Source organism: Haemorhous mexicanus, chromosome 1 (assembly GCF_027477595.1).
Source record: "Haemorhous mexicanus isolate bHaeMex1 chromosome 1, bHaeMex1.pri, whole genome shotgun sequence".
Lineage (NCBI taxonomy): Eukaryota > Metazoa > Chordata > Aves > Passeriformes > Fringillidae > Haemorhous > Haemorhous mexicanus.
In genome coordinates this window covers 22,712,790-22,739,471 of record NC_082341.1, presented here as the reverse complement: position 1 = coordinate 22,739,471, position 26,682 = coordinate 22,712,790, and the positions used below count along the sequence as shown (strand labels likewise).

General features: G+C 38.6%; 1 protein-coding gene across 4 annotated transcripts in view; it reads right to left on the bottom strand.

Annotated features, from left to right (window-relative positions):
- Nucleotides 1-26,682, bottom strand: part of CDK14 (cyclin dependent kinase 14) — a 344,690-nt gene that overhangs the window by 313,116 nt on the left and 4,892 nt on the right. For 3 of the 4 annotated variants that reach the window (XM_059842986.1, XM_059842993.1, XM_059842976.1), the window contains exon 2: nt 24,949-24,980. The exons of the other annotated variant lie outside the window; for it this stretch is intronic. In XM_059842986.1, the coding sequence (XP_059698969.1) occupies nt 24,949-24,980 (32 nt within the window). The remainder of the gene's footprint in view (nt 1-24,948; nt 24,981-26,682) is intronic. 4 annotated transcript variants of the gene reach the window in all.

The following is a 26,682-nucleotide window of genomic DNA, read 5'->3' as shown; positions in this document are numbered from 1 at the left end:
AGCTGTTAGCATCGAGAGAAATTGTGTCAAAAACCTCCAAGTGCTGCTGTTGGGATTGGTTCCTAACCCTGGAGCAGTGACCCAAACTCTCAGGCCCCAGGCTTCACCTGCTTCAGACTTTGATGTGAGCCTTGTGCCCTGCAGTGGGGGCAGTCTTGGCCTGTGATGGCACAGCTGTTTTCAAGTCTGACTTCAAAACAAGTGTTAGAGGGCATAAAATTATTCAAAATTAAGCTTATTATTTCCATAAATTGCCCTTATGTCAAAAACTTTCCAGGCATCTCCACCCCTTTGCTTTTTATTCTTTTACTAATGATGAGGTAGTTTCCTGTGCTTACAAACATAAAGCAAATTAAAATCCCCTCATTTTCATACTGACTTCCACTACCTTTTATTTGCATTCTCACATACCTCTTACCCCAATTTAAAAACAAAAAAAAATTCATTAGGAAAACCCAAAATGCAATGCTTTTTTACATATCAGGCACTGCTTATTAAATATAATAAAAAGAGTAACTTTTTCAAAACAGATTCACACATTTGCACCTTAGAAGCACGAACAGCCTGCTCCCCAAAATTATAACATTAATTTGCACAGAACACTGGTAGCTACACAATTCTATAACTGGGACCTAAACCAGGGGAACCTGATATCTACACTAATGTCTGCTACCATGTTCTTTAAAAAGTCTTCTGTGCCAGTGGTGGTAGCCTAATTATTTACAGGTATTGTATGTCTATACCATAATAAGCTTTGCTATATGTAGATAAATATGTTTATTCATTTACTGTCATCTAAATAGTCAAAAGATACATATGAAAGATTTACACTTCAATTTTAAGTGCCCTTTGAACTTCCCCACCAATATAGGATTGACTCTGCAATAGCAAGCATTGTAAACTGAGCTGCTGTTGTGCAGAGATGCTCTAAAGTAATTGAACCATTTTGTCAAAAAATATACAGAATTTAAGAGTCAGCTTAAAAATACCTAAGTATTGAAACAGGCAGGTGACATTAGTTTCTTTGACTCCTCTTCCCCAATCATCTCCTAAGAACAGCTGTAATGAAATTTTACCAATTCTTTCAAGCTAACACTTCATCAGAAGTATTTTAATAAGTATAAAAGAATCAGAAATTCAATTAAACACCACCAAATCAAACACCATAGTTTTGATTAATTCTCTGAACAGATGAGAGCTGGCACCAAAAAGAAACTCTGAGTTGTATATAAAAGCCATTTTTTTGTTCATTTCTTTGAAGACCTAAAAAACTCAACTGGCTTCTTTGACTTCCTGCCCCAGCTGCAGAAGAGGCACTCACCACTCTGCTCCCAGCAGCAGGCAGCAGACACTTGGTCATCCAAAGGACTGTCTTGTATCCTAAGTGCCAGTGCAAGCAAACCAAACAGATCTAACTAAATACACAGTAGACAAGCACAGAGACTGCAGATTGGAAGGCCATTTCTAATACCACTGCACCATCACCCAAGGATATAATGCAGCAATCAGCAAAAAAATAACAGCGATTGTAATCACAGTTTTGTGCATCCCAGTGCCACTTTTTGCTTTCAATATTAGAATGAGAGGAGGGACCTCAGCCAACTTTTTTTTTATCATCTGGATCTTAATGAAGTTTATGTTCCTGCTTGCTGTTAAATTACACAGATTAGTAACACATGAGTAAAATAAATACCATCCTTCACATCATTACATTTCAAATTACCACATCTGAGAGGGAAAACACAAACAACATGCACTTGGCATGTATGGAACATTTGCTGCCCAGGTTTGAAGGCAGGACTTCTTTTCAAAAGCCTCTACCTCTTCAGCCAAAGAAATAATTTATTCAGCTGGCTGCCATTACAGGCTTCTCAATGGGAGAAAGTACCTTCTAACACTGTATGAATATGGTGGCAATGAAATATAAGAACAAAGAATAATCTGGATTTGCAGTTCATCAAATGCTTCTGAAACTGTGGCCCCAGCTGACCCTGCACAGAAACCTAGGATGCAAAGGTATGGACAAACACAGACTGCAAGCCTCCACATTTCCACACTGACATTTAGACTCTCCCAACCAGGTGTCTTATAGGATTTTATATAGTGCAGCTCCAGCCACAAGTTTATTAAATGCCCACGAAAGTGACTGACCTGTGCAGTTATGGGAGAAAGGATGCTTCACTTCACCTCATCTGGATATATCCCGTTCATCCCAGCGCTGCTTAGGTCAGGCACCGGTTTGCAGCTGTGCACATTTATAATGTGCTCCTATCAGGTGCTTAATAAATATCCAAATCCTACTGCTAACATCATTTTAGTAGTTAATCAATCAAGCCTAAATGCTCCCAAGTTCAAAACCAGCAGCTGCTGTGGGTTGACACGGATCCAGCGATGAGCAGTTTGTTCAGGATTACATACCTGATTCACCTCCACATCCAAGGATGCTCATGGTGCTATGCAGCAAGGGTCTCAGCACCATTTTTCTCCACCAATTAATTAGCTCAACAACTGAAGACAGCTCAGGGGGCATGGGATTGAAAATCTACCATCAACATAAACTGTTTTTCCTAGCAATCACTGGTGGAGACAATAAATGACCTTGCCAAAACTCAGTGTGTATCCCAATGCTACTTGAATACATCACCCTCCAAATAGGAATGAGAAGCAGATCATTTGATTAGCTTGATCTAGATGGGGGAACACTGTATACAACCCCACAACCTACAACCCACACCACAGACTTGAACAGACATCAAATATTGGGGTTTTTTGAAAGGGAGCCTTTTTGATTCTACTTCCCTCAATAACATAGCATCAATATTTCTTTAGTCTTTAAATAAGGCACTGATTTGGTACATTATGTGCTTGAAAGACACAAAACACCACAATTACAAGAACACCTTTTTCAAGGAAACTTTTCATAAAGTAATACCAGCTCCATTTTGCTCAATCCTTGCAAGAAATTCAAAGGCAATTGCTTTGGACAGCAGAGCAGCAACCTCTGGCATGACTCCCACCAGCTGCCTCCATTCACATGTAAACCACAAAGGTTGGAGGATGTTTTTGCTCACAGACTTGTCCATGAATGGTATGACATGATTCAGAAAGGAAAAACCCAAAGAGACATGCTATTAAAAGCCTCTCCACACATTACCAACTAATAACTCAGTTTCCAAGTCTTTCCTTGTGTTCTCCATCATTTCTCTCTCCTGATTCTCTTACTCTGGAAACACTGCCAGGCTAGACACTTTTTGTTTATTCCTCTTTCTCTGCTTTCTGTCTTTTGTGCTGGAAAAGAGGCTTTGTTTTCCAACATGCTGAGCACAGCTATAGGAGAATCTGCTTATTGCCTCAAAGTATTGCTCACTGATGGGTGAAATAAATAACAGTGTCTTGCTCCTTCTCTTTCCCACACTTTATTCCTTAGCAATGCAAAACAGAGTCTTTACATCAAAAAAAAAAAAAAAAAAAAAAAGCCTATTTCTTCTTTTTAGAGGGGTCTCAGTAATGTTACAAAACGGAAGGAAGTGACAGTAAATATCTTAGATTTTCTCTGGCATCCTTCTACCACATAGAGTTTAATTGTACAGTCTGCAGAACTACTTTGGCAGAAGTTTTACTTTCTGAGCATGCTGATTTCACTTCAGATGGCTGACATTCCCCAGAAGAGCCAGGGAAGAAAGAAAAAGAAATATCTTGGGACTTCCCACTTCCTCTCAGCAAGACCCTGTCCCAAACCTCCTGCCCTCAAAAATATGTAACCACTATACTCTGTGTACTTTCCAGTGATACAAAAGTGCTCCAATCTCCTTTCCCAGTTTAAAAAAAAAAAGGATATTTGTGCTTAAAGGGGAAGAAGGAGCAAGAGCAAGATCAAATTTTTCAAAAAACATTTTAAGTATCACTTAAAATCACTATTTTATAACTATTTAGTTCCTTTTCACTACTTGCTTTTGACATACAAATACAAATGCTAATGATGAAAGTCAAACAGAAAATTATATCCCTCTGCATTAAGGACTTTAATCTAAAAGGGCTTCAGAAAGCCAAATTAACTATCTTCCCTCATCAGATCTACCAGAGACAAGCTCTCAGGATCAGAACTAGTAGTAAATTACACTGTGAAGTGGCATTTCCTTACTCTCTTTTGCTTGAATCTCATGCCCCAAAATATAATGGAAGCAATTTCAATTTATATTGACAAAATTACCTGCTAAGAAAACACAGGCAGCACTGATGATCAAACTGCCAACAGAATTTATAGTATATGTTCATATACTGATTTACCCACAATAAGTTATTGAACTACTTCCTCACATCCCATTTTGAAAACTAATGAACTTTTCCAGGTATTTGGCTATGAAGAGGTTTTTCTTTAGTACTGGACACAAAAACTGCCTGGAAGCCACCAATACCTGTGTCCCTCCCAACTTTTGTTTTGATCCTGAAAGGGATCGGAATTTCCTGCCCTGTTAGAAAATTCCACATGGGTTCAGATTTAATTTCTGAGGGGCAAGACATCTTTTTTCCCCCTCAGTATCCTTATGCACCCCAGCATTAATTCATTCAGATGCCTTCTCACACCTGTACTATCTATGCACTATTGAACAAAGATGCCAACAAACCTGCAGAAACATCCCTGCTACAATGGCTAACTTTAGAACATAGATTTCTGATTATTCATGCATGTTTTGAAATTTGTTTAAATTCCCTTCTGGGCAGAGGTTCTTCAAATACAGTCAACATTTATTTCTCATTAATTAATGGGAGCTATTTTTTACTTCAATATTATTTGAATAGTAAATGTTGAAATGCATGTGAAATGAGTTGCCTTACAAAGACACAGAAATTTCTGCTCTTCTTTCTAGTGCACTGAACAGAAATTTATTCTTGTCAACTGCAGCTTCCAAATGAAACAGGTCACAACATTAAAAAAATTGAAGGAGTAAATCACCATAGTAGATAGATTGCTGACATTGTTATGCCACATTCAGAGCTTCATGTTAAAACCTAATTCCTAGATCAAATTACATTTTTAAGTACTAATTTTTTCTATTATTTTTCTACTTACAGAACCTTTCCAAACTTCCTTGGCTTTCGCCACTTTTTACCTTGGGGATGGTAAAATTCTGATTCACTTCATCTGAAAGCTTTATTTTCAAGAAGCAGATGATATTTCAGTAGACTACATCAGATCTAGGTTCTGTTTGAATTACTTCATCTTGTTGTATTTCATTAAATTGTCTGAGGAGGAGGCAGTCCATCTTTCCAAATGACTCTCCAAATTTCTGTTTGCCACTATGATCATCTAGCTGACCCCTCTAACGCAGTTTGTAGATTCTGATCCTTCAACTGGTATCTGAAGCCTTCTGTGGCCTTTCCCATTCTCTCTCCAGCATTACCACTGATAAAAGATGGGGTGCACCCACTTCCAATTTCCTTCCCTTCCCTTCCCTTCCCTTCCCTTCCCTTCCCTTCCCTTCCCTTCCCTTCCCTTCCAGATGTTTCTAAACAATATACCCTCGTTTCCCCTTTATGGCACTCTCCATATCAGTGGCTGTCTGCATGTTTTTTAGGCAGTCTCTGTTGAATGGAAGTTATTCAGCACATCAGAATCTGCTGGGAAAACAGGCAGATATGAGAGTAAGACATGAGATGCCTTTATGCCAGAAGGCATGAATGGATCAACTGTTTCTGTTTTGATCTGTAAACAGCTACAGAGGTCCTGGACAATGTGTCTTTGCTAGACAAATGAAAGGAAACTAGGATGCTGTTCCTGATGGTTTCAGTGTCCTGAGACCTTTCCTCCAGACTGTCCTCTCCCAGCAAGGAACTCCCACAAAGACATAAAGTAAAATACCACATACCACTCATGCTAACAAAACCAGATTAACAAAGATAATATTCAGCAAACTTCCAAGTCACATCATGAAACACAATCCAGAGGTGTGATCTTATAAGATTTTTTTATATCCAGAGGATATAAAAAAAATCTTACACACATCCGTCATGACATCAATGTAGTCCTTTCCTTTTAAGTTTAATATAAAATGTATTAAGAAACAGCAGTCATTATCAGAGGTTTTCTGGTTCTACCAGACAGTTCAATGCCATTTGGTATCATTATTCACTTAACAGAAACAGCAGAAAACATTTCTTTCATAAACCCCAGCTGTTCTGGGAAACATGGTGCCCTCAGAGCCATCAGAGCAGGAGCTCCAGCCCCCAGAGCACTGCAGAGCCAAGGTTAATGCCCTTCCAAAGCATTTAAGTGCTGCTGTCTGTAGCAACCTAAACTGAGCAGAGGTAACGAGTGCTGCCCCTGCTGCTGGAGCTGGTTTTCCTCACAGCAGCCCATCTGGTGTCTGTAGTTATGACCAAAGCAGAACAGGTAATACTGCAATGCTTCTGCTGCTGCTGGTGCTTGCACAGACTCCAGACCTTCTCTGCCTCTCACACTGCCCCCAAGATGTAGGCTGAGGGTGGGCAAGGACACAGCTGGCCCCAAGTGACCAAAGGGATATTCTCTGACACAAAACATGATGAAAAGCCATAGAAACTGGGGGTTTGAACTTCCCAAGGTGGCTGCTGCTCAGGGACTGGTTGGGATCACTCTACCTGTGGGAGGTGGTGAGTGGCTGCCTTTGTATCACTTGTGGGTTTTCTTCACTTATTAAATAGTCTTTATCTCAACTCACATGGTTTCCTTGCTTTTACTCTACCAATTCTTATTCCACTGCAAGGAGCAGGAGAAGGAGGATGGGAGGGAGGGGCTGGTAGGTGCTTAATTGTTATCTGAGTTAAACTTACCATATAAGGTCTTGACTAAAAAGCTCTAATGTGAAATATTTGTGAAATGTGAAGTTATCATGCTGCTTGAAATATATGTCTGTTGCAGACTTAAACACTCATCACTTGCTGCAATGAAATAGCAGAAGTATCATATTCTCAAACTCTATGAAAACAAAGTATTTAATACAACAGCAAGCTCATGTGGGCGTACTTAAGAATAAAAAGAGATTCTGTATTGTAAAGTACTTTCAGAATCCCCATCTTGCAGGGTTCAGAATCCTAGATTACCAGGAAACATCTCTGTGAATGGAAGCTGTTGTGCAGAGCACCTTTAGGAAGTGCTGCAGGTACTTTAAATACATTTCAGTGCTTAAACAACCAGGGACAAAACAGAGCGAGTCTCTTCCCAATAATACTCTAACTACAGTTTATGTTCCAGTGTTACGTAAATATGGGCTACAACTGTAAATTATAACTTTTCTGTGGAAAGAGGCTGCATGTCAGTAGAAGTGTACATCCTATATTTTTTTTTTCACCTTTATTTTTGGAAGGAAAAAAATATTATTTAGGAGAGAATATTGGCTATTGTTTTGGACTTCTGTATTTCCATAAATTCAGAGCAAAACTACAACTCCTCCAGCCTCCCTTGCTTTTTAGGTATTTTCTAAAATATTATTTTCTAAAATATTCAAATGGGAAACTAGACAAAACAACCTACTGAGGTTTCTTCTAACTGAAGTATTTTCTTTCAGATGAACTTTTTGTACGCCACTTTTCCACACAGAAGTGTTCTACTGCATATTTATGAACTCATGGAAATGTTGAAGTTTAATGACAGGGCTGTCAGACCCCAAAAAATGGAAGCACAAACTGCACCACCACTGCAAAACCTCTACAGAGTGAAAATAAAATGAAAAAAATTGCTAATTTGACACAAGCGGTACTTTGAAGCATAAGCACCAATATAACAAAAGAGGAAATGAAACTGATTCCACAAAAATAGACATACAAAGCAGAAAAATGAAGCTGGCATATACAATAGCCTGTGGTATATTACTATGAGAGCTACAAGCAAGATAACTGAACTCTTATACACAAAAGATTTTGAAATACAGATGATGATAAGCACAACTTTAAAAACTATGTCAAAAGTTATACATAACCTTTATTAAATATAAAGCATCATCATGTATCAAGTCAAGAAATAAAAAACCCCATAAAATAAGACTGGGCAAAAATTTTCCACTTTTTTGCAAAAGCATAATGGTTACTCTGGAAAAGATGCCATTAAGAAAAGATTTTTCAGAACCAAAACTGGACCTAGCTGTCAAATCTCCATAAAAGAGAATATTATCTGGTGATCACAAAATGCAGCTGGGCTGTGTGATACACATGCTGAAACACTATCAGCTTTTCTAAGTGGGCTGGATCTTCTTTAAAAAGAGGAGAGTTGGCCTCTCATCCTGTTACAGACAAAAAGGGATCTGAAATCTCAGTACTTTGAAGAATAGATAAGATGTTTATTTCCCAGCTCAAAATTAAGGCCTACTACACTTCTAAAAGGAGTAAAGGAGCCTTTGCTCACAACTCTGCCCTGATGTTAAATAAAAGAGCACACATACACAAGAAAAATGCCCACAGAGATATCCAAACTTGCAGGAAACAGAATACAAACAAATTAAAGCAACAAGTCCCTGTGGTCCCATTTGGAAATACTGCACAGGAAATCCAAGTGGTAAGGTGAAACTGTTCTGACTAGGAATGCAAATAGAAGCTAAATAGAAAACAATTTAGTTGTAAGCTATGTTAAAATATTTAAGAATTCAAGAAGGCAGAAAGAAGACAACTTCATAATAAAACACTTGCTTTTCATTAGCATTTTTGTGGAGTTTGTAAAATCTCTAGAGAATGTGTTGCCTGAATATGAAGTCACATTTTGAATACTGTGCAAGTAATAAGACTTCTTCCCCTCCCTAGAAAACACCCAGATCCTTCACTATACTCCAGTTTTCCTTCACTGTTCTTCTCTTTACTCTCTCCAGGCTATTCTATGATGGATTTGTCAGCAGCTCCAGCTCTTTTGTAAGACACAACTCATTTCTGCAAAAAGAATTATTTTCTTCTCTTTTCTTTATTCCAGGCATTTGAGTGAGATAAATCAGAAACTGTAAAAGATGAACCAATACAAAGCCAAGACTACACCTGGAGTTCTGCCAGCAAAAGTAGCATTGTTTAACAAAATTACCCCTAAGAAACATTACCATTGTGATTTTTATGTGCCCCTAGCTCCAAACACAAAAATGCCAATACTGGATGAAACCACTCAGCCAGTGTGCTTTCTCTGTCTCTCTCAACAGATAAGCTCTGTGGTTTCTGTTGAGGGAGAGCACATACCCTTCCAGTGAGAGTCACCTCCAGATGTTTTCCATTGTCCCCTCCTCCAACATGTGCTCTGTTGCCCCCAGACACGTTTCACTGTTCCACAGCGTGGGGAAAAACTCACCCCCACCCCAAGCCCTGCCAAGGTTTCACCAGTTCTGAAGCCCCTTTTCTGCAGGAAGGCAGAGACAGCAACAGGAGGCAATGAGGTCAGTTCAGTGGAGCTCTCCACAGAAAACTTCCCTCTGTCTGCTTCTTTTTTTACTCAACTTGTCCACATCACACATAGTTTTGTGTATCTGTCATAATTCTCCTTGGTGGTCTTTTCCAGGCTTAATAATCCTACTCTGCTTTCTCCTTACAACACAGCTGTCCCATAACTGCCCTGCTTGAGTTGTCCAGCTTGAGCAAAGCCTTTCCAAGAAGGATTCCAGAGGGCACCTTGAATGATTACAGAAGAGAGAGCAAAGAAAACAGTGACACCTCCTGTAAAGGCATGCAAAGGAAGAAACATCCTTGACTCCCTCTGCAATCACTTCCCCAAGTCCTTCAAAGTGTCAATTTAAAATCAGAGAAGGAACAGGGCAGCATGTCTATCATCTAGAGAAGCTGAGAACACACTAGCAACATAGCTGCTAGCTTCCTCTCTCAAATCCCTCTGGTTAGCATGAGGAATATCATTTATATTAAAGATGGTAAAGTTTATACTAGATACAACAAATAAAGACAGGATTCAATGAGCAAGACCCAGCCTGCCTGACATGGATATCCATACTTTGAATATATTGTGTAGAGACAGAAATTAATTTATTCTGTACTTGCATTCATGTTTGGATACAACTGCTTTGTATAGCCTCAGAATAAATACCAAATTTCCCCTTATACTTGCAAGCAGATTTGTGTTTATTGCCTTAAAAGGTTGAAATTCATTATGGGTATTTCTAATATCCTTTGCTACTTCTTGAACATACACTTCCTTAAAACCAGCCAATTTTTTAAAGTTATATATAGTCAAAGATAAATGCAGCCCAAGTTGGAAAACTCATTTTCTTAGAAGAAGCCTAAGGAAGCATTCATCTGTTCATATTAAAGCATAACATAAAAGGACTTAGTAGTGGGGGAGAAAAGTGATGGAAGATACCTATGCATGCATCAAAGCTTCACTTTAATAACATAAAAGAAGTAGGTATCAGGTTGAAGAAGCATTAAATAGAGACTTTGTAAAGAAAACTTAAGTATGGAAGAATTTTGATTTTCTCTCCCAAGTTTTATGTAGCACACTTCTTTTCTTCCAAAAGAGCTAAACTAAACCTGTAAGACCAGTTTATATACCTGTTGTTGCTGCAAGGGACAAAAAAATTTATGACATGATTTGTAGATTGTCATGTTAATCACTTCTGCACTTCTTGTCAGCAATCATTCAAGGCTGCTAACATTTACCTGAGCAATAACCATTGTTTTCAACAAGAAAAATTTCTACCTCCTGCCCATTTTTCTTATTAAGTATCATTTCACAAATTAAGGCTTTGATTCTACGAGTGTGCACATTTTTGACAAGTTTATGTGTTTCCCAGCAAGCCAGTGAATCTCTCAACACACAAAGCACAGAGCACTTCATGCTTTGCAAAAGCTTTACTAAGAATTTAGGAATCAGTAACTAATAACATGAATCCAACTGAGAAATTCATGGTAACCTACTTATTAAAAGGTACTTAAAATACTGACCCCATCAAGGTTACCAGAACAGCAGGTTTTTAAAATGTGGTTTTATGATCAAATTCAAGGGATTTATCACTCTATCTGGAAAGGGAGAAAAACAACAGACACGGCAGAAGATTAAAGAAGGATAACAGAAAACATAGGGAATGATGAATTTGAGGATTCTAATATTTAGGCCCTGCCCATATCTTCTTAAGTAATAAAAAACAAAATATTAATCAATACTCATTTTGAAATCTAGATTACACAATAAGTTTATAGCTCACATTAATTCTAGAGAGAGCTTTACGATGCTTTTAGTGGCACAGGACAATAATTAGAATTGTCAAAATGCACCTCAGCATTGGTGCTTTGTTTCCCATTTGTCTTGGTTGTTAATTTTGGCCATTAAGACCAAAAAACAAAAAAAAAAAAAAAAAAAAAAAACAAAACCAAACAAACAGAAAAAAAAACTGCTTTAATGATCACAATTCACTACCCCATAGCTGATTTTTCATGATGAGTTTTGGGATTAATTTTTTTAGTATTTTACACGCTAATTAACTAGTATGGGAGAAAACCATCTCCAGAGGACCATTAATTAATTACAGACATATTGTTTATTAATGCATATTTTTCTTTTCCAAAACTGTGCAGCAAGAGTGAACATAATTTACTCCCTTCTCTTATAAACTTAAATGAATAATAAATCTGTTTTACTGCACTCTTAATTATAGCCCAGTTTTAAAGCATCCCCCACCTTGATCAAGCAGGACCCTAAGGGTACCATTTACTAGCACAATGAGCACAATCTTTTGAACTATTCTACTGCAGAAGTTTGGGCTCAGAACCAGTTTGCAAGGCACACGTCATCCTGCTATTACAAAACGACAGCAATTCCTAAAATGCAAGCTATTATAAGGCAGTTCATCTCTTAAAGGGTAAACTGAAAAAAAGAAAGGACTAAAATAGTAAAATATGAGATCATGCACTAGTCTTAGGCAGAAAAACAAAATAAAGGTATGCTACTCTTTCAAAAGTAGAGGTCGTTCAGCTGAGCTTTGTTGATGTTGACAGCAGCTTTGTGCAAAAGCAAAGAACTTACAGGTACAACACAGCCTTTCAAATTTGGAATACAGCCCTACCATCATCACCTCACAGACCCTTTGCTAGAAATCCAGCATTAGACCACAAAGTGTTAAAGCCAAAATTACAACTGGGAGTCCTGTTGACAGCTGGTACAATGCAATGAGTAATTCTGGCTAGACTCTGGTTCCTCAGCTTTTTTTTCCACAGGATATTTCTTAATGCTAATGCCAATTGCAGAACTGGAAACATTTCAGGAACAAGTCTATAAGCAGAGCAATTCACCATAAGAAGCACTTAAAGGCCACACTTCAGATCAAGAATTGAGAGGCTTCAAATAGCCTGCATTTGATCCACAAACTCCATATAAAGATAGAAACATATCTAAGGAAGAAGTAAATATGAAAAACAAGGCAAAAAAGTGCACACAGCAGCAGTAAGTGTGGTGGGATATTTCCCCCTTTCCCTAGGTTTATGGAGCAAGAACTACACGTTAAAAAAAAATCTCCCTTCCCACCCTACTGCCTAGACCCACTGCTAACCAGAAAAAAGTTCTTCACTTTTCACTTCAGCCTTTCCAGTGTCCTTTACAAAGGGAATACTCAAGACATGGTGCAGAATTCCCTTTATTTGACAAAACTTATTTTTGCTCTGATGCTTTTGGCAGCAAATGTTTCCTCTTTCCAGATAAATCAACCTGGAGCCTCAAAATGACTGACTTTGCTACAGAGGGATAATTCCAGGCAAAAGATACTTTATTTCTGTTGGAAGCATGTGGTTCTTTTAAAGGTTCATAAATACAGGTGATTTTCATGGATAGGTTATTCCCTCAGAGCCTCTTGTTTTTGAAACTGACCTCATGGAAGAGCAGGCAGAAGAGAAGCTTAAATACACATCTTACTCATGTTAATAAAAACAAGCAGCACAAGAGTCCCCTTTTTTGTAATTCCTCATGGAATCACTTGATAAGAGGTAAAACTACAGATTCCTGTAAGAGGAAAAAATTCAAACCTCAGCAATAAGCTCTGTGTTGCTTGCTCTGGAGTGTTGGGATTTGGGGAAGGAAAGAAAGGACTATTCCAGGAGTGTCTTTGGCAGATGAGCAGTGGATAGGAAGGAGTTTCTAAACATTAATATTTTATTACAGATGTTTCTAGAGAATCTTCACAATTATATTTCTTCTAAGATTTAATAAGTGGTTTGAAACAGTATCTCTTACAGTCTTTACAATACTGGACCTCAATTATTTGCAATGTACCATATGGAATCCCAGATGAAGCAAATCACTTCTTACAGAAACAATTAGAATATTATAGGTGATCACATACGGAAAAACTAACAATAAATAAATTGCATGTGACACAAGCAACACAAAAAGCTGCCAAAAAATGCAGAAAGAAAGCAGCCTGTAAAAAAGTTCCTGAGTCACAGAATGGTGGAGATTGGAAGGCTCCTCTGCAGGTCATCTGGTCCAACCCATCTGCTCAAGCAGGGCCACCTAAATCACAGTGCACAAGACGGGCAGGTTGTGCAGATGGCTCCTCCGCAGATGGTGACTCCACAACCTTAATGAGAAATTTCTCTTTCTCCTAGGTCACTCTCACAGTAAAAATGTGTTTCCTGATGTTCAGAGGTTTTCAGTTTCCTGTCTCAGTTCATGCCCCTGGTCCTGTCACATGGCACCACTGAGAAGAGCCTGACTGTCTTCTCTACATCCTCCCTTCATTGGTAAGATCCCCCACTGCTCCTTCTCTTCTCCAGGCTGAACAGTCCCAGTTCTCTTCATTCCTCACAGGAGATGCTTCAGTCCCTTAATCACTTTAGTGGCTCTTCTCCATCTCTCTCTTGCACTGAGGAGCCCAGAACTACCTGTACAGCAGGTGTGGCCTCATCAGCGCTGTGTGGAAGGGAGGGAGCACCTCCCCTTACCTGCTGGCAGCACTCCTCCCAGTGCACCCCAGGATACCAGCACCCACCTTCACAGCAAGGGCACCTTGCAGGCTCACATTCAACTTCATGTCCACCAGGACCCCCAGGTTCTTTTCTGCAAAGCTGGATTAGTTCCCAGCATAATAGGTTTTAATGAACAGTGTGGTCTGAACTTGGAGACTGAGCCTCTTTTGGAACTCCAGGCAAAATTCCATCCTGTACCCAGCTAAAGGCCGTGGTGAGTGACACGGGGTTCATTCTGGGTGTTGCTGTCTCTCACACTGTGACACACTGTGACACACCATGGGTGCAAGTTACGTGGTCCTGAGGCAAAATGGTGGTGTTGTGGATGATGGCAGTTTAATCCAATTTCTTCCTGATTAATTATTTGAAATCTTGAAGAAGGCTAAGAAGCAAACTCAGATTGTAACGAATATATTTCAACTGAATATCTCATATTCCATCTATGTTCTTTGTCACAAGGAAAAAGAATTACATTTTCAATTTTTTACCTTCCTCTCCAAGAGACCTTCTCTCTGATTTTCACAAGCAATAGAAACTGAACAAGGAAGATAGCCATGGCACTCTCCCAAAACTTAACAATAAAGTAAACCAAATTCACATAGGCTTCCAAGATAAGGATCCACTCACAGTGGAATACCTGCTCTGAAGTCTTGCATCACCACTGAACCCCAGAGGCCTCTTGAAATCACCTCCTCAGCAGTGAGTATTAAATATGCTCCTGAGCTCTGCTGAGTCCCAGGGGACTGGCTTCACACTGGTGTCCTCTCTGAAGCTTAACTGACAACCCCAAAATGAAACATCACTTTGACTGTAAAAGTCTACATCATTTCTGCCCCACCTGTGGGTGAATGAAATAATTAGTGCTGGGAATAAACCTACCAGAGCATCCCAGTTAAAACACTGTAGAAATGAGTGCACAAGACAGAACTTTAAGAAAAGGATTCTTGTGTTCCATGACAGTATTTGTTCAAGTACAATAGAATTTTCTTACATAACTTTGTTTTACTTTTGAAGAAACATTTTATTGAATATCACAGTTTTGTGTTGTTGAATATCATCATATAGTTTGAGCCTATTTTCTATGTCCATATAAAATGCATGACTAAGCATTCTCTCCACACCACTGAAAAAAACCTGTTCTTAAGATATTAAAAATATATGCAGTCTAACTCATAACTGTTTAGATACTGCAAATTTACTTTCAAAGATAAAAATCCCATTTTCTTACTGATTTGAACAGAAAAAAGTCCTGAAGTCCTACAGCATATCTTTTTCAAGGGCAAGCAAATTAGGCATTTCCCTTCATCTTCTCTGAGCTTCTGTCATGATTTGATGACGGCCAGACAAATCACATTTAAATGAGCCATACCAGAGTAATAACTAACTAAACAAGTGGGGGAAAAAACAACCATTCAAGTATTTCTCCAGATGCTGTCCTCTAGTTTCTGGAATTCTGTGCATCTCCAAGGTCATCAGGAGATGCCTCTAACAAACATCCTGTTTGTATCTGGTTCCTCTCTGTGCATGAAAAGCTAAAATAAATAATCACTGCTTTTTTCTTTATTTTTTTAAAGAAAAAAATCTTTTTTTTCTCTCCAAACCAAACAAACCTGCAGTCATGAGAGACTTCCCACAAGCCAGGACATGGTAAGAATGATAATCAATTTGACAAACGCAACTGGCATCATTCTTTGCATGGATAAGCTAAAAAACTTTTTCTGAGCAAGCATGGATTGCTATTTTTTAACTGTAAAACTGCATCAGTAATTGGCATGGACAAAGGAGAGCAGGTTGGAGATCATTTAATAAATCTGTCTGTTTAGAAGGCCAATAAGTAAATGAGAACTACTGACCCACACTTTGCGTGGCTTCCGGCAGTGTCTGCCAGCGCCAGAAGCCTTCAGCAGCCCACAGGTGCTCCCTCCTTCCCTGCCCACTCCACTCAGGACAGGAGCTCCCACCCTGGCTGGGCTTCCCTGCAGCTAACTCAACATCTGGCAAGGACTTCAGAACATCCTGGTCACCATGGACAAGGTGACAACACCAGCTTAAGAACAGGACAAGCAGCATAAAGACGTACAGTGAATGTAGGTAACTACACTGAGCCGAAGCTATCAATGAAAAGAGGCACAGACAGGAAAGCAAAAAGAGGAAATCAAAGAAGCATATCTGTGCCTAAGTAACCAACAGCTAAGTGCACTGTGCTTGAACTGTGATGCAGCTTTTGTCACCATACTGGTTAAAAGGAAATAACTAAAATTAAACCAGAAATTGTTATAAGGGGACCACCAATTACAAAAGATAAAGAAAAGGATGGACATACTGATATCATAGGAGGATGGGATAGATGTCTGCATAAGTAGTTTTCCAAAAAAAAAAAAAGAAAGATGAAACAAAACAACAAAAATTAATAGAACAACTTCAAAAAAAAGTAAGAAGTAAAGATCTTGTTCCTCTGTCAGAAACAGATCATGTTTCTCAGTCAGAAAGCAACAATAACTGTTAATGGAGAGATAAAGATAAAAATAATTAATGATTAAGCTCTCTACGAATTTGAACATGTTCTCCTTCTAACAATACAGAGAGGAAGAATTCTTCATCTGAAACAGTGTTTAAGAAAAATAAGCCAAAATATGTAACTTCTGCACTACTTCTTACAACACATTTGGCATAATGAAAAGTCTTCCAGATCTCAAAGCTGAAGGGCATATCTGACCTAACAGATCACAGCAAGTGACCTCAGAGAAATTCCTTCAGTGTTGAATTTTCAAGACAGATGACAGAAAACAAGTCCAAGAACAGCACAAAGCCACCCTCAGGTGCAGTTTCAGGATCACCATGCCTGAGTCTCAACGTGCATCTCATTAGAGAAAAAGGAAGGTAAAGATCCGTTTTAAAAAATGGTGCTGAGTATGATTGTGTACAATAATAATCCACTGGCAACAAGAAGTTTATCCTCCCTAAAAGAAACAGGACAATGCCTCAAACACCTTAGTATGGAGAAACACCTTTTAGTACACGTGAGCTATCAAAGAAGTTCATGTGCAAAGAAAAGCCCTGCTGAGTACATGGCAATAAGGAAAATATTGTAAGCCACTGGATTTCCTGGGTTGGCACATCAGTGAACATTTTCCAAAGCAAGTAATGTTTTTATTTCTCAAAACTTAAGAAGATGAACATGTGGATTCCATCGAAAAACTTAATTCAAGTGAAGTAATAACCTCAGAGGGCCCAAAACACAATCAATTCCAGTTATTACTTAGAATTGGTTATAATGCATTATGTGTTCTCTCAGCAGTCCTGCTTCCATCATTTATCATTCTTTTCAGCAGCATTCACACTTATTTTTACTTATTCAATTACTGCCAATATTTCATATTTAAATAACCTGTAATATTCAAGTTTGAATTTTTAAACCTGATAAGGAGAATTTCCATACCTGAAATGAACATAAGAAGTACTAGCAGGACTCTGACTCAACTGGCTTAGAAGTAGAAAAGTTTGCTGGAAGGGGAAAAAGGTAAATTCCAGAATATATAGAACAAGAGGTGGAAGGCAATAGCAATTTCTTTAAGCCTTAATATCATCAAAATGACATTGTTTTGTGTACATAAAATCCATTTTGTTTGAATAAGCCTGTAATCTCTTTTTTCTTATCCCTTCCAAATAATTAACAAGAGATGTCAATTGACTTAGAACTTTGATTACTGTGGATGAGATCCTGCAAATATATGGCTGTCAGCAATATTGTGACACACAGCAGATGAGGCAGCATACATGCAGAATTTCTCAGGAAAGTTAAAACATAGACTGATAATTTTCATTTAGATCCCTTCATGAGAAAAAGGTTTAGATATAGTCATATTTCTGTTTGTAGTGTGGCTTGGAAGAAAAAAAGAACAAAAGCAATAATGTCTCAGTACAAAGTAGATGGAAGAGACAGACCAATCAAGGAAGTGACATGATTATTTTTTGCCTCACAATCAGGAGATTTCCCACAAGGCCAAGAACAAGAAGGTATGGATCCCATATATAGCATATTGTGCTTTGTTTCTCTATTTAATCTATCAATAAATTACTATATCCTGTATGTCCCAAGAAAATAAAGAGCAGGATTTACATGTAAGCATACTTGATCAAAATAATAACAGCTTACATTCAGAATCCACATTCCTGGAATGCATACACCCTCTCATCTGATGAGCAGAAACATCCCAAAATACACATGCACAAGTGAGAGAAGTAGCCTGGAAATTCATCTTCATTTTGCAGTGTTTCTCTGATAGCTAAAACACTTGCCTGCAGATCACAACAGAGCTATGTATGTCAGCATTTTGGCCAAATCCTCACCAGCCACTGCTGCAGACACAGATTCGGACCAAGTTCTGCTCCTTTGCTCCATCCATTTTCAAAGAAAAGCAAAGGACACAGACATATTAACTAGTCACAAGAGCCCTTCTTCCATCCAGTTTCTACAGAAGAAAAGGGAGAGTAAGCAGGTTCACACTTGACTTAACCACTTTCTTATGTCATGAAAACACTACACACTTTCTAAAAGGTAACAGGATGCACTTTCGCCAAACCCAACAGGCAGCAGAACACACAACAGAACACATCGATGGCTGAGGCAAAAATTCAAACCACTGCCACTCCACAGATTTAAGGGATGTGCCAAGATTAAAGCTCTTCCTCAGCTACAAAAGAGTGTTCTCAAACTTTCATCTCCTAAAGGCCAGGTCTATCCCCCAACATTAAGAAAAATTCCTGAACTGAATGGGTAGAGTCACTGCCAAGTAAATCTCAAAACCTTCCACATGGTCTCAGGTTTTGCTTCAAAGCCTTGAAACTGGCAAAACAAAGCAGATATTTCACAGTCAGTTTTTCTTGCCACATTTTTCCTGCCACTTCTCAGTTACTTACCAGCTTGCATCGTGGTCACCTAGATCTGTTTCTGAAGTGTCTCACACCTTCCAGAACCTGATTTATTTCCATGTGCAACATTGCACAGGGAAGTGACAGGAATCCCTGATCACCATATAAATATAAGAAAATCTCCAAGAAATTGTGCAAGGCTGCCCAAGATTTGGGCATTTTTAAGCCACTAGAAGTTTCACAAACCAGGGGTTTTAGAGAACAATGTCCCTTCTATCCCACAGAAAGCACATCTGTCCCACAGCTGATGCAGTAAGAAGCTTTAGCAGAATGGCAATATTTGCTCTCTCCCATTGATGCCCTTCGTTCTCGGACTCACCTGAAGAACAATTGCTAATAATATTATGAATCTAGAGAAAACAATCTTTCCCTTAAAGCAGATAAAGACAACTTTCTAAGACCTGAAATGCTGGCACTATTCTGCTACAGATGCATCTGATTCTGCTACACATTAGCATCACACAGCAGTCCTAAGAACTAAGACAAAATTTGGATTCATATTTTGTTGGAATGGCCTCAAAGAGCTGCAGAGACCAGTAAATGTGTTGGGCAAGCTGATGTCTAAGCCATCTGCTACTAGGGGACCACTGGACCAACACCAGATCCTCAGAAGTGTAAGAGAACAGTACTGGGGAAAAGAAGACATAGAATTAGGAGCTGTAGGAACACAACCATCTCCTGGGAAATCTCTGTCATGTACAGGCTCAGGAGACAACATCATCCCCACCCATCTTCCCTCCCAAGGGTGGCAGTCTGGAAAGATCTTTATCAGACACACAAAGACCTTTCTAACCCAAGAGGGTGGTCCTCCTGCATCAGATTACGTTATCGAGTCTTTACCACCTTCTTGTCACCAAAAAGATATTTGCCTCAAGTAACACTTAAAAGCAGCAGCTTCCACTACTGAGTTGTCTTCTGCCTGGAATTATGTTTCCTCTCATTTGTTCTGTGATAATACATCTGAACAAACACATTTTTCCAGACACTTGAACCACTTTTGTACACATTTGGCAAAGTAACCTAACTACCAGATGAAGTTTTTCTGACCCAGTTCCCCAGTATTATTTAGAAAATGCTTTGACACCTATATTTCTGGCATCTTTTTCCAAATTCAATTTTAAGGGTTTTTTATCTTTCTGTCATACATGCACTTACTTCTCTCTCAAGCTGCTAACTAGAAATAAAATAGCAAAAACATGCAGAAGTTATTAGTGTATTATGTGCCACCTGCATTATGGCATTCAAATGCCTCTTGTTCATGCTTTACAAAGCTTTACTTTTTTCCAACTACACCCTTTCCTTTAACTGTTCAGTCAAAATAATCTCTATGCAAAAATTCTGGTTCAGAGATGGGTGTCCTTTAAACCAAGACATTTTTCATGCCAACATCCCACAGAGGGAGTACCCTTTTTATTTGGGGTGAGAGAGACTGTGAGAGCAAGCACATTACAGAATCAAGAAGTAACTTGGCAGAACTCCCTCCCCTTTCACACACTTCCACTTCAAACACACAGAAGTTGTTCCATGAGTGAAATAAATGAAATTTGGCTTCCTCAGAGTTGGAGACTCTACATGTAGTAAGAAGTAGATGAGTATTAAGGATTTTGCTGAAGTCAGAGTATTCATAACACCTCCAACTGCATTCTCATAGGCTCACAAGAACTTGCATTTCAGCTTTTCCATCAGAGGAGATTCTTATCTCTACCCCTCAGCCAGCTCACATGCTTCTCCAGCAAGCATCCAGGCATCTAGTGTCAGCCAGCTTCAAAGTTACTGGGTGAAGTCAGTCTGCATTACACATGCAGCAGGCACAATCACAGTACCCCAATTTCCTAAGAAAGATGGCCTTAAAAAGGCCTTAAAGATGGCCTTTTACTGATATCTTGATATCAACAAAAATCAACATTAAAATACAGCTAAACAATAGCAATAAAACTCACTATAAGAAGCATAAATGAACAAAATTCATGTTTGAGTCTGAAGATTATTTTCTTTTGATTTCATTGTGACATTGATATTAATTTATTTAGTGTGCACACATATGACTGAAGGTCTTAAAACATGATTTAAGGGCTTGGAGAAACCAACAACAGAAGGACAAGAACCAACAGCTTGTGACTGCTGACAAAAATTTAGAAATAAATCATAACAGCAAGCAGCTAACCAAAGGAGTAGGTTACCACCAGCCTTGAGATGAGTTTAGTCACAACATCAACACTGGCTGTTATTCCAAAAATTATGCTACAATTCAGCCACTTGTTATTGGCCTTGATCACATTGTAATGAAAAAGAAATTGGTTCCATCATTATAAGGCAGAGTGGACCTGTTACACCAGTGGTCCAAATACATCAAAGCAATCCTTCATAGTTGGAAATTATTAATCTAAACTGTGACAAACTACTGAAGCACAAACAAAATGTTCACTCAAGGAACACTTATTTGTTTCTAGACTGCTTTTTTCATGTAGAGCTGCTCCTCAGAGGTGTTCATTTTCTATCACGATATTCAGTGTAGATAATCAGAGCTTCACCTAAAACAACAAAACAGATGCTAACTGTGCCAGAGCCTACACTCAGAGTGTGAAACTTAGGTTGCTTTGAAAAACAGGGCAGCTACTTTGCAGGGTGGTTCAGTTTGCCATTTTCAGAGAATACAAAAAGTACATTTAAGGACACAAGGAAAAGGTGCCTTATTGAAAAAACTGAAAATGGGCAAGAACAGCCCCCCTCTCCCATGATACTCCACGACAGAGGAAACCAACCCACAAACCACTGAAAACACTGAGAACCTTCCCACTGATTTCAGCATGTACTGACACTATGTTTCAGTTCCCACAATGTGACCAGTATGACAAAAAGGAAGAGGCTAAAGTTTAAAAAGGCAAAAAACAAAACCACACGATTACTGCTTCAAATGAAAGACTGTAGAAGTGGTCTGTATCCACTCCTTTATTCATATGAGTCTCTGGAAGATGTCACAACATCTTAGGAAGGTGAGCAGGCTACCACTAAATCCATTAAATTGATTAATTCAGTGTTCTCTCCTGGACCAAAGCAAAGGCTGGCATCACTTACAGAAAACTGGGGTTTTTTTCATTTAAAAATTAATCAAAGCAACACAAGAGCAGGTATTAAAAAGTGAGAAATCTTACACTACTCCTTCACACTATTGTTGTGCTCTCACCTTATGGGTAGGCCTAAACACAGCAATAAGATCCCTGAAACAATTCTACAAATAAAAGTATTTTCTAACACATAACTTAATCACAGAATCCACTGCTCATGATTCTTTTGGTCCTAATTTACTGGAGAGATTAATTTCATAACTGACAGAAAGCAATTATGTGGTACACTTGCCTATCATGTCTGACATCTTCATTTTTAGTAGTTTCTCTTCAAAGACAGAAAACTTCCTGCAGTGTTGTACATTTTTCAGCTACTGCAAGCAATTAAAGCAGGTAGAATTAAGAGCCACTGAAGTGCTCAATTTGTTGCCCTCAGTTCCTGAGAGACAAACAATTAAGCGCCTCATGTGGCACCTACAATGCTCAGAATAAAGTGACACCCGATCCAGCTGCAAATGCAGACCTTGCAGCTTTAGAAGGGTCATCTTCCTCTTCATGCCACCTTCTCCTCCATCAGAGATTTCAGGCAGGTCCCTGCTAGTCAGCTTCTGCTCCTGGTGTTCTGGTCACTACTTGAAAGGCTAAAACACGAGTCCTCCACCTCTACCTGTCAGGAGCATAAAGTCCCTCTGCAAGTTCATTGCTCCTTGTTCAAGCACTGCTTCACAGGTCAGCCTCCCTTCAGGAAAGGGGAAACACAGGCTGAGAAGAGATACACAGCATCTGTCAGCAACATAAAAGAGCATCTTTTCACTAACCATACAAGGAGAATGTGCTGCTTATTAAATGAAATTTCTGTTTCAATAGTTGACTATTTCATTTTTGTAGCAGGAGGCACAAAGCTGACAGCTTTGGATAGCTTGGAAAACTACTTCCCTCTCTCTCCTATCCTTATCTGATATTCCCACTTATTGTCATCTTAACTTCCTTCAAAACTGTTTCCCTGTTACAGCAACACTATATACACAAGCCAGAAGACTAGACTGCTTTTTTTAATATCAAATGTTCTTAGTAGTGTTTTTCAGGATGGCCTCCTAAGACCAATATGTGCACCCACTCCTCTGCTCACAGGTTCTGTCTTCCTCAGAAGTAGGTGTTATTAAATCAGGTACATTATTGTTACCAACGTCTGTTTCATCTTCTGATCTGCAGGATGTTTGAAAAGAAAGGAATTAAGTGGTACCTGGTACAGCTCATTCTCTGATTCACACTTTAGGCTAGAAAATCACCAAGAACCGTGTAGAATTTGAAGAGATAATAAGGACAACATAAAATCTCAACACACTTTTTTTCTTCTAAGAAATGACAGCTAAAACTATGGAACCAGTTGATGCAAATGTCTCATCAAGCTCTTCCATATTTACAGGAAATGGAAGAAAATTCTTTTGTGTACCCTTCCCACTAGATGTCCCTTACTGCCTCTGCAGTAGCTCATTGCAACAATCTGTCAGATTCCATCAAAAACATATTTGAAAGATTATTTCTCCCCCAACCCCCTTGAGTTTGAACAAAAATTTGCTCAAGTTGTCTCCTGTTAAAGCAGAAAACAAGGTTTAAAGAAAATGAATGCAACCTGCAGATAAACAATCCTGGGGAAGGGAAGGGGACAGAAGAATTGGCCATCTTCATATGACAGCGCTTTTTAATAGATCCTTCTAAATTCTGAGTCAAATTTAATACAAGGTATTACTTCTTACTGACCAGATTATAGCACAGATATACCACTGCAGCCTTCAAAAGAAAATACTGAACAGAACCAGACCAGATTTGTAAAACAAGAATTCAGAGTTTACTAAGCACATATCTGCACCTATTTGCACAGGTGCAACTTTTAGGGTGGAATCAAGTTCCATGAGAGTTACGAGAGAAATAAAATAGTCAGGACCAAATGGTCAGGACCTCTGCACAATGCAGCAGAGTTCCTGAAAAGAGAGCCCAACATCATGACCTTCACTGCAGAACTGAGAGGGGGCAAGGCGAGTTACATCTTCTGCAACGCATGTCAGAAAATCACGAAATATTTATATGGTTACTGCTGTATTTGAGCATCAGTGTGATCTGTTTCGAAAGAGATGGAGTCTGATTTGATCCAGAATCCAGGACATTACATCATCATTTATTTATTCTAGAATCTGGCATTACACAACAGCTATCTCGCTCCATTCAGCCAAGGATTTAAGCTTACAGCAGGCAATGAAGAAGAAATGCCAGAAGCACAACATCAACACATGAAAATACTTCCATTTGCTTCCAGCTATGGTGGCAGTACAAGGCAAGCATTGACTACAATATCACCAGTCATCACAGCAAGGCCTACACCTCTTCCTGCATAAACTTGCTCTGTGGGATGACTTGCACTGACCTGGAACTCTCAAGCACAAATCATGAGCAGCATATTTTACACGTTAACTCACAAATCATATCACAGACAGGTCAAGACCCCAAACTGATTAGACTGAATACTCAAGGATCAGCTTTACCAATAGACTAGATGTTGCTTTTGTGCTGTTGGGTTGGGTTTCTTTTTAATTTAATAATAAGCATCTCTCTCAGCTGACATACTCAGCAAGAAGCCAGTGCAGCAGCACTTTACATAAGGTATTCTCTCAGGAGGGATGTTTTTTCCCTGCCTGTTACAGTACAGGCCTACAGTTACAGGAATTATCATGGGCAAAGTTCTAGAAAGTATTTTCCCTGCATGCAACATTTCTCAGCACTGAACAGTTTTAAATGGTCACTTTTCTTAAAACATCCAGATGTATAACATTCAAAAAAAAAAAAAAACCCCAAGTGTTCCATGCAGACCCTTTGACTAACATATTGTTCTGGTAGTTATTCAGAAAATTAAAATATGTTTGAGCAATATGCATGTATTAATTCACATGTACATCATAACACTACTATCTGTGGGTTTCTTCTAGCATCAGTGAGACATATTAAAGGCATACCTGGACTATGTAAGGTACAAAGACATTTAACCTACCTCATCAAAGCTGCTATCTTCCTTCTTCAAGGCTTTAAAATAAAAAGAAAAAACAAATTATTATCTATACTGCATTTCAATAAACACAAACCACTAGAATATTAAAAAAAAAAAAGGGCATCATTTTCCTATTATAATAGGAAAGAACAGGCTGGCGTGAATAACAATTTTATACTCAAAATCTGAATCTGTAAATGGAATGTAGAACAGCACAGAGAGTTTCTAAGAAAGTAAATTTACATATTTATGAAAAAAATCCTCTCAGGTTAAAGAAAATAAGAGTTTGTAAGGATGGGTTTGGGTTTTTATTTTAATTCTTAGTGAGTGTGAAAACCCTTTATGGAGAGCTTGACTGAACTTCAAAAAGGAAAAGTATAACAAACACCTAACCATGTATGCAGTTTTTCAAATACTAACTCTTTATGAAATAGTAGGCATTCTAACATGCCTGTTTTCCTTTTTTTTTCTTTTTTTTTTTTAATTTTTAGTATGGCTTGCACTAAAGCAGAAGAGATTTCTTTCTTACACTGTTAACAAGCCATTAATCAACAAATACAGGAGAGAAAAACAGTGCAGAAAATATATGAACTGGTAAGAAAATGAAGGCATGAATAGTTCTGCAGCTGTAGCACAGATTAAGCTGATGGAAAGTTTTCCTTTAGCATACTGGATTTCTTTATTGAAATATGAAGAAAATTAATTTTTCCAAATCTGCACTGAACTGTGCCAGTCCACAGGTACAAGACTGGTTCCTTTTCTCAACCAGACCCACGAGGGACTGCACTCTGTGTGCTGCATGTGACCTGAAAGTGCTCTTTGTTTCCCTCTCTTGAAGAGCTAAAATTAGATAAACCATCGCATTGGTGATGGCACTGCTTCTTTTCAGCTTAAACCATGGAGGTTTTCAGTTTGAGGGAGGTCATCTGAACAGCCATGCAGCTCATGCAGTGCTGCACCAGAAGGGTCCCTCCTCATCATTTAAGCATCATAATGTTTCTTAACACTCCTGCATATTTCTGCAGGAGATAAATATTTAAGCACCTAGCATGGTTGAGGATCTAGACTCCAGTTGTTCTTTTTCTCTTTTAGATGCTCCTTCTGCCTTCAAATCACTAGTAATTTCTAAACATCTTTCCAACCTTGTCTTCAGGAGCAACAGCATTACCAGCTTCAAAAACAAAAACAAAACAAAAAACCAAACAAACAAACAAACAAAAACAGAAAAACATCAAAACACACACACACACACACAAAAAAACCTGAAAATCCCCAAAACAAACAAACAAACAAGAAAACCGGCAGCTAAGATAAAAACCAAATGAAATAAAATAATAAAATAAAAGCAAACAAAAAACCCACAAGAAACAAAACAAAAGCAATGCCAAAACTGTAGAAGCTGGATCAGAGGTGGTACAGAGTACCACCTGTGCAAATGGGGCTGCACCTCCAGAATCTCCACCAGGGGCAGCAAGGCACAAATCCCAGTTATCTTTGTACAGAAAAGCAGGGAATGTCCAGCCTTCCTTTGCTTTTAAACTCCCATTTCTTTAGGACATGAAACATGGCTTCCCTCAAACCTTTGAAGATCACTGCTTTGCAGTTACTCATCTAGAATCCATGCTCAGTGATAAAAACAATGAAACAAACCCTGGTATTTTGCTGAGGAGATCTGAGGCACACATTGTACATTTTGATAGTTAAATACATTTTTATGGTTTAGAAGGGTGATCAAAA